The following is a 9,188-nucleotide window of genomic DNA, read 5'->3' as shown; positions in this document are numbered from 1 at the left end:
AAGTGCTCTAACATTACCTTTGAATGTTAAGAGCTTTTTAAATTATTTATGAATAATAATAAAATAATTTATAAATAATAATAAACAATATCGAAACAGTTTGAAATATTCTTAATGGCCAAACATAGCCAAATCCTCGAGAAAAGATGGCGACCCAATTTACTTTTACAAGCCTTTTTATATTATATATTTATAGGAACTGCTCAAATAATTGGTTTGAGTTTTGTTAAATATAAACGAATTTGTGTATTAATCTGCTTACTAATATTGTTATATTCATATTCAAAATTTAAATTGATATTATTTTTATTAAAATCTTACTTTTTAACTAATCACATTAGATGAGTACGAGTACTGGTATACAGAATTGCTTACGGCCAGACTTTTCCTTTTCCTTTATTGAAAAAGTATAATGAAATGGTAGAAAAATTAAGGGTGGAAAATTAATTACCAACGTTCTCCTCTATTGAACTAGTAATTATAAATAGAAGGAAACATTTCACTTCAAAGGCTTTTTTTTTTTTAGTGTCAAAAAATTAAGTGGATTCATTGTAGTTATAAAGACAATACAATGAAATGTCTTTTAACCATGTGAATCACTGGGATAGGTCAATAGGATAAAATGAAAAATAAAATAAAATGATGGTTAGCTCTCTTTAATGCATATATAACCCAAAATGGCTTATTAACTGAGTGGTTCGAAAGATGAATTGTGGTTAAAAAATGCAACATGATCAGGCAATGTTGGTGCGTAGAGAAGGAACCATTGGAGTGGAAGTGGAACTGATGAACTAAGGAATTCTCGGCCAAGCGCATGTCGAGCGAAGTTTCCAAACACAATCTCAATCGAGTGATATTTCCTTTCGAAGATTTGGATGAGCTAATGTGAAGTAATGAGCTTAATAAAATCAAAAGGGAGCAATTGATGAGTTAAATGACAGAGGGTATGAGTTAATTCACTTTAGTTTATATGTTCACGTCTAAAATATCAAAAGAATGAACAAATTAGTGTAGTCCTTCCTTCCCCTTTGCATCATGACACAGGAGATCATGAATATGAAATTGCAACAAAACTTAATTTCTCACCAAGACTTCAGCAGTTTCCCTCACAAGTGCTGGTTGAACTTGAAACTCGTGGCCACAGGGTATATATGATGGCTGGAGGAAAGGTCTTTCACTTGAAAGTAGGTTTCATGGGAACTGAAATGAGCCTCCAATTTGAGCATTACTTGAAGGGGGGTCAATAGCCACCCAAAGTAGAGATATAGTCATTGCAAGAAGACCTGACCATATAAATACAACAACAGGTGCCTTCCCTCGTCTTCCTGAAAATCCTTTTGCAAAGGGATAGAGGTGTGCCAAGACCCAAAAGCTAAAGAACACCCCTCCAAGTAACTTGCTCCACTCAGGAAGAACACTGTATATTGTTCGACAAACTGCAACAGCTATTCCAATCAAGTTAGTCATCATGATGGTAATTGGTGGTACCATTAGAGTTGTCCATTTAAAAATATATAGATCAGCAAACTCATCATCTGCATCATCACCGACAGATTTTGATGTCAAAGTGAATGAAATCTCAATCCCTGCCAACACTTTTAAAAGCCCCTGGAGCACAGCAGCAAGATGGGCACTTGTTCCTCCAATTAACCAGAACTGCTCATTCCTCCACCACTCTTCCAAATGAATCCCAGACCACTTTATCTCAAGCACAGCAAGAATAACAAGAGTCAAGGTGATGCCCAAGAGGTATACAAGAAAGGTCACGTTGAGGGTCTGAACAATGAACTGACCAGAAAAGAGAGAGAGTGCAGGAAGGAAGCAGTAGACAATGAGAAAAATGGAAGTAAATGGGTAGATTCCAACATTGAGGTAAGCAATCCTCTGCAAAAACTTCATTCTATAGCCGGCCAGAAGAGCGTTATTTCGAGAGAAGAATATCTCGACAGAGCCAGTGGCCCACCGGAGAACTTGATGAAGCCGATCAGTGAGATTTATTGGGGCAGTCCCACGGAATGCATCCCTCTTCGTGACACAATAAATAGATCTCCATCCCCGCTTGTGCATCCTATACCCCGTGACTACATCCTCTGTCACAGACCCATAAATCCACCCTACCTGCTGGCCCCATTCAGTCTTATCTTCATACCAGCATGAAATGACACTGATTGCCTCTGCAACCATGGGTGTATCAAGAAGTGCACGAGGGAGAGTCAGAGCACCACGTGGTCGTCCATTGTTCATAGTAGCATATTCAGGAATGAGCCGGCCTTGGAATTCTGCTATTTTAATAGACTCAACAAATAAATTTGAGTTTCCAAACCTCTTAGGTATAAGAGCAACACTCATTTCTTCACAATCAGAGTCTATTTGAATTGACTGGCTCTCACTAGGTTCAGGGATAGAAGCAACAGTTGCCTCTTTCTTGCGACGTGCAAAGAAAGCACCATAACGACCAGTCTTTTCTTTTAACAGAGGTGGGTCAAAAGCATAAAGGGCAGTTCTTCGGAAGAGACATCCTGTTCCAACATACACTGGACCCTGAATCCCATCGAGGGCTCGCATGTTGACATCAAAGAAAACAGTGTTGTTATTGGCATAACGATCAGAAGGGTCAATTCCCTCAAACCTTTGAGGGAATTGGACATAACAAATGCGCTCCCCACCATGGTCCATCATGAAGCACATGCCTTCTCTCAGTGCCTGGGAGTTGTAAATATAGTGATCACAGTCTAGGTTAAGAATGAAAGGGCCATTTGACATTATGGCTGATGCTCGAACAAGGGCATTCATAGCCCCAGCCTTCTTGTTGTGATCATAGCCAGGTCGCTTTTCACGAGAAAGGTAAACCAGCATAGGAAGACGAATGTCAACTTCACCTAGACCAATGCAATTTGAATCTACTTCAGCACCTTGAAGTGGTTCATCGCTTGGAGGTTTCAACATAACCTGCATATGATAGATATCAATCCAGTTGGTACAATAAAAAACACTAACAGTCTCACAATGCCAAAAATTGTTCCAAAGATAAAAAAATAAAAAAAAAAAAAAAAAAAATGTAGAAGCAAAAAAATCTAAACTGGTGCAATTTAACAAGGCATCAATAACTTCATCAAATATGTTAAACTCGTTATTAGATGAGTGAGAAGGAAAAAAAAAAAAGGAAGTGTCGAAGGCATGGGGTGGAAAGGGATTCTTCTTGCAGTGCATTAAGTAAAGAGTGCATGGTAAAGATATAACAGACTAGACCAATGCATCTCGATTAAGTTTCAGAAAAGTTCATGCATCACCTATATAACCAAATAGATTGATCAATCTTGATCTGATTTAGTGGCTCCCTAACAGATGATAAGATGTTCGTCAAATCCTTACCTGTATGATACTGGCATGATCACCCCTTGAATGCTCAGGTGCAGGAGTTATCCAAGTGCCAGGCCAGTGAGTTCCATCAGCCATCCAAGTAGCTTTTGGAATCTTTGGGATCTCGAATGGTTCATCAATATCCTTCTCTCTCTCAACCTTCAAGGCCCTCATCTCTTCATAACTATTGTAAGCCTCAGAACGACGCCGGATTGAATTAGGAAGGCCATTGACTCTAACTTTAAACTCATCATACTCACGCTTTACCCGTCTTCGATCTCTGACAAAATCTGTGCGGACCTTGTTCTTGTAAGGATCACTCTTCTGATTGAAATAAGATTCTGGATTCCTTGGCTCAATATTATGCTTCCGGCAAAAAGGCACCCACAAGTTGGCAAAAGTAGACGCTTCTGCCATGGCCTCAAAGGTTAGAAGAGCCCCTCCGTCATCAGAAACATAACATGAAAGCTTCTCTACCGGGTAGTCAGCTGCCAAAATAGACAGAATGGTGTTTGCAGTGACAAGCGGTGGTTCTTTCTCTGGGTCCGCAGTCGAGACAAAAATATCTATGCCTGGAAGATCAGACTTTCCGGTAGGGTTGTGTGGATTAGGTGTTTCAAACTTTTCTTTCAAAACATCAAGGTCAGTGGTGCGATTAATAGGGCGGAGCTTAGGAAGCTGGTCGAGGAGCCAAGAGAAGGCAAACCAGATTTCACAAACCACTGACATACCCCACAACCACATTGCATCCTCATTAGGGTGTCGGACCCTCCATTCAATAAACAATGCAAGAACCACCATTCGAACAAGGATTAGGAGCCTGAAAGAGCGTCCAACAAGGGAAAATATAAGCATTTACTATAGTCAATAAACTGTTCTTAAAAGTTTTCTTAAAACATTTAAATTAACGTTATATGAAGAGAGAGTGCTACTGCTCGAGCATGACTTATCACAATGAATACACGAATTCAAAAAACCATCAAATTCCAGATATGCATTCCAAGGTCTAGAGTACCAAATGCAATATGGATTGCCAACGGTGAAAAAGAGCAAAGGTCATCACATAAAAGGTAGTTGATTATAAAGAACATAGGTTCAGAGGTATATAAATAATTACAATTACATCCTCTTAAACTCTGCATAATCCACATCGTACTCAAAAAACATAAGGTAGAAAGTCCCCGATGAAGAGGAATAAAAACCAAGCATATAAGGAACCATATGTTCAATGGTAGTTCAACTAGAAAGTTTAGCCACACTCATTGTTGTTTCCACTTTTTTTTTTTATCAACTCCCCTTAGAAAAACTGTTGTGGGCATCCCTGCGATTAAAAAAAAAAAAAGATCCAGAAAAAAGATGTGTCTGTTGGAATTTACAAAGCATGAATATAATGATCCTAAAAAATTTTGAACATCGTATTTAGAGAAGTTATTCCCACATTCACTAAAAGAAACAAATGACAAAAGATCGAAAGAAATCAACTTAGCAGAATAGCAAAAGGTGAACATAATAAGCAAATTACAGGGGAAAGAAGCCGTACCTATATGGAGTGAGAATGGCAGCAGATATGTTCTTTTCTCGAGTAAGTTTGCCCCGAGGCTTCTCTTTAAAATCAGTCGGACCTGGACCCTCATTCTTAGCATCCTTCGGTCTCATAGCATTTCCAAACCCATAATCCCTTTCTGTTTCAAACAGCCAATCTCCAAAATTGGCATCATTAGTCTGGCTCATAAGGGAGGGCCCTGAATTTTGAGACTTCATCAATGACAACCTCCTCTCCATCTTTGACGACCCATCGGACACAAATGGAAGGACAGACCCATCTTGTGCTTTATAAGACTTCTCACATCCAGGGCATATCCCATCTCCAGTTGTTAGAGTATCCCTTAAACAATCCCTACAAATCTTGAATTCACACGGACAATGGAGTATATCCAAACCCCGCTCATCAGTCATTACCCTGCCATTACATCCAGGCACCTCACAGGCTGATCCTCTAGCACCCGTCATCTGGGGGTGGCTCGAATCGGTCTCGATCACTTTTCCCTTCAACTGGGCACGTGTGAGGCAATTGTAGCCGCCTGTAAACATAGAACTCGAAGCAAACTGGTCTTCAAGTCTCAGAGAAGAAGAGCGTTCCATTGAAACATGCCGGTCTTTGAAACTCCGAGAAGTGGATGGTTCCACAGAGATAGACACCGGCTGGTTGTCTGGTGTGAGAGGGATGTTGACCGTGTAGGTAGCAAACTCTACGTTGCCGCCAGCTTCGCCGTCCAAATCATAGCCGGGATCACTCATATGGTCAATTGTGGGTGCTCTTGAGAAATGTGATTTGTAGGCCATGGTTTTTGAAAGTTAGGAACAATATCCTACAAGTAAACAGAGGAAAATTAGCATTACTTTCCTGTCTACTCCATGGAACCAAGTCCAAGATTTATTTATAGAAAACTTGGGAAAAGTTAAAAAATTTCAAATTATTAACCCAATCTCTCTCTGTCTCTAGAACTTACATTTGCTCAAAAGACAATAATGGATTATTTAAATTTGGGATGGGATGCGAGAAAACAAAATGAATAAACAATTCCGATAATCCTGAGGAATCAAGTCCATTTTTCCAAGAGTACGAGAAAAAAACAAGAGTTTTCTATTGATCAAAATAAATCAAATATTGGCGACCACTATAGAAGAAAACTCTCTGTGTCTCTGAAAGCCAACCTCAAGTGACCAAGTCTCTCTATCTCCGTAAAATCCACACACGCTTCCTCTGAAACCAAGGCAATCTCTTTCTCTCCGTCTCTGTTTGTATCTCGGAAAATCGCATTCCCTCTGAGTTCCTCAATGAAAAAAAAAGTAAAACAAACAAGTACCTGATACAGAGAGAGAGATTATTTAAGAAAGCGTACCTATTTGGACAAAATCCCCAGATCACTGTTGCTCTGAAACCTTCAGAGCCGCACCCACTCTACACCAAAGCTCCAAATAACAATATTTACCAAGTCCAACCTCAACGCCTCACTCCACCACTTTCAAAGCCTTCCCTTCGCAAGTATATACACAAATACAAAGATATACTCATTGAAATCCAGTTTGCTCATTGACTATTCCAACAGAGGACCCAGTTCGGACATAAAAGAACGCATCAACGCCGGCGCTCCTAAGATTACCTTCCTCTATTATATTTTCTTTTCCTATATATATATATATATGAAAAGAAAATAATAGGGAATTTGTTTTCCTTGTTCTTTTTTAAAAAGATCTTGACTGAGTAATGGCAAATTGCCACGTTCGTCAAGTCTATACGGTCTCGTGGAGAATAAGGTTACCAAAGGAAGCTGTATGTTTATAGCAGTGTATTTGAGACGACAACAGGAACAGTGAAAAACCACGCACGCGCATATTAGGGATTATCAAAAATTACATTTTATTTATTTATTTATTTAAAATTAATTAAAGCTGGATTTTTATAGCGGTGAATTTGAGGCGACAACAGGAACAGTGAAATACCACGCACGCGCATATTGGGGGTTATCATACATTACATTTTATTTTTTTTATTTTTTTAAAATCAATTAATTTCTTCCACTCACGTCACACAAAAATAAAAATAAAAATAAATGTAATATATAATATGTAAAGATAATAAATAGAATTTTTTTAAAATAATATAATATATGTAATACGTAAGAAAAACTTATATGCCACTATCACGAATAAGATATTTTCTTAATAAAGATATATACATTAAAAACGATTATATTTTTACTTCTTTTATAATTATAATTAAAAAATATATATTTATAAGTTGCTATAAATCATATATCTAGTAAATATTTATAAAATATAATTTGATTTAAAATTTAAATTTAAAATTTAAATCTTATAAATTAAATTTTATTATTTAAATAATATTAATATAGATGATATATTTTACCATCTACACCGACGTGAAAATATAATAATTAATGTAATTAACTGTAGAATAAATAATGTGTTCATCTATCAAGTTATCCAAGAACGGCTGTATACGCGGTTAGGACATTGTCGTTTTGGCGGCTTGTATTGGCGTATTGAGTTTTTAACCGTCAGTTGTCACCAATATGTACCACACGCAGATTAGTCGTCCCTTCAAAACAAATATGACAACTTTGCATTCACTGTCTTGGAAAGATGATCACTGCTTTCACATCTTTCCATCTATAGACCACATAACACCTTTTTTTATTTATATCGACCTTTGTGAACATTATAATTCTTTATTATTATTTTTTTTTTTTTGGCATTACAGCCTCTCATCAACCCTTTCTAAACATAGGACGATATGAGATATCCCCAGCCGTCCAATCCTCTTTATAAACCTAATTGTTTGAATAATAAAAAAGAAAAAAAGATAGTAAGCCTAGATGTAATTGAAAGGTGTATAAGTTTTGCATATTTTAATTATTTGAAAAATAAAATAGTACTGTTATATTTATAAAAGAATCACATAAAAATAATTTCACAGACTGATATAGTTTCATTTAATCTGTTAGATCTATTTTATAATAAAAATAATTTTACAATATGATAAATCACATTAAACCATGACAGTTTGTGAGATTAATTTTATGCAATCATGGCTAGAGTATTTTCCTAAAAAAAATTAAAATCTATTATTAAAAATAGATTTTCTCGTATGGATTTGGATTTATCTACTTAAATGTGTAAAACTTGTACTCTCTAAAACTGTATAAATCATTTAAAACAAAAAAAGACCTAATTCATAATGGTTAGACATTATTTGTGATTGGTGAAAGAGAGAAGAAAAAAAAAAAAACACTCTTGACTTGAGGTTTAAAGTGGTGATTATCACCATATTAGATCATAATGATGTTATTCATGTGAGTGGTGTAAGATTAGTTAGTTCATTGGCTAGCCAAACGTACTAAATATAGAAAAAGGTTGCTATAGCAATAAGTTGAAATGATGTAACTTGTTTTGCTTTATTTTGAAATTTTCTCAATCATTGTATCATTGAATTTTACAAACTTTGAGTAATGCCTAATAGTTTTAAACTTTGTTTTCAAAAAATTTCCATTACCTTCGTGTCTCAAACATTAATCAAACACAAACTATTTATTTATTTCAAATTTTAAAATTTTCATCTAATCATTATTAAAATACAAAAATTAATACAACTTTTATAAGTTTCAAAATAAGAATTATATTAAAAAATTATATTTAAATAAATTTTTAATTTTTATCTATTCACTTTCACAAATTTCAATATAATATTTTTATTCAAATTTTTATTTTTTATTTTTCAAAACTCGATAAAAACATCTATACTAAAATAATTTAACTATTGTTATTCATAAATTTTTGAGATACTTAAAAATACATCCGCCTTTCTGTGTTTCAAAGTACGTACAAACATGTCCGAACACTTGCATAGTTACATGTTTAACAAGATGAGTTCGATATTCAAATCATGATGATACATGATGCAAGGCAAAGCTGCCGACTGCCCACCAAAACTCCCAACCCACAGAAGTATTTGGAATTTTGTAATTGCGATGATTGTCTGACGTCGCGCCATGTTTAAAGCGATATGTGATGGACCAAAATCAGCCGCTTTTCCATCATATTTCTGGGGGTGTCAGGTGTTAACCTTAGTGTAATGTGCGAGGCACTGTGTGGTGTGGTGTGGTGCTTGGACTGTTTGGCCATGTGCTTGCTAGCTTTTCGCAGAATCAATTGCCTCCGTAAACATTAAATAATACCAACCTTTTTAGTAGTGACTGCATATCCAATTTCTTTGGCATTACTGATTGATTGTGTCTGTATCAAAA

General features: G+C 36.0%; 1 protein-coding gene across 3 annotated transcripts; it reads right to left on the bottom strand.

Moving 5' to 3' along the window:
- Positions 1-926: 926 nt before the first annotated feature.
- On the bottom strand, positions 927-6,656 carry LOC122281487 (cellulose synthase-like protein D3). Of its 3 annotated transcripts, none has more exons than XM_043092996.1 (5): positions 6,264-6,656; positions 6,076-6,186; positions 4,901-5,729; positions 3,373-4,180; positions 927-2,949 (listed from the first exon to the last, which is right to left on the bottom strand). In XM_043092996.1, the coding sequence occupies exons 3-5, from the start codon at positions 5,701-5,703 to the stop codon at positions 1,192-1,194; spliced, it is 3,369 nt and encodes a 1,122-aa protein (XP_042948930.1). In that variant the 5' UTR covers positions 5,704-5,729; positions 6,076-6,186; positions 6,264-6,656; the 3' UTR covers positions 927-1,191. The 3 variants fall into 3 exon arrangements, with proteins under 3 accessions (XP_042948930.1, XP_042948932.1, XP_042948929.1); XM_043092998.1 differs by having other exon boundaries at positions 6,076-6,156; XM_043092995.1 differs by lacking the exon at positions 6,076-6,186.
- Positions 6,657-9,188: the final 2,532 nt, after the last annotated feature.

Source organism: Carya illinoinensis, chromosome 11, assembly GCF_018687715.1.
Source record: "Carya illinoinensis cultivar Pawnee chromosome 11, C.illinoinensisPawnee_v1, whole genome shotgun sequence".
In the NCBI taxonomy this organism is placed as follows: Eukaryota; Viridiplantae; Streptophyta; class Magnoliopsida; order Fagales; family Juglandaceae; genus Carya; species Carya illinoinensis.
Note: the sequence above shows the minus strand (reverse complement) of the source record. Positions and strands in the feature narration are given on the sequence as shown.

Bases quoted from the DNA above. Each gene is read 5' to 3' on its own strand.
- LOC122281487 (XM_043092996.1), bottom strand. From the start codon at position 5,703: ATGGCCTACAAATCACATTTCTCAAGAGCACCCACAATTGACCATATG. The intron at 4,181-4,900 runs GTACGGCTTCTT...ACGCTCTTTCAG, and splicing joins GCCATTCTCACTCCATATAG to GCTCCTAATCCTTGTTCGAA. The intron at 2,950-3,372 runs GTAAGGATTTGA...TATCATATGCAG, and splicing joins ATCATGCCAGTATCATACAG to GTTATGTTGAAACCTCCAAG.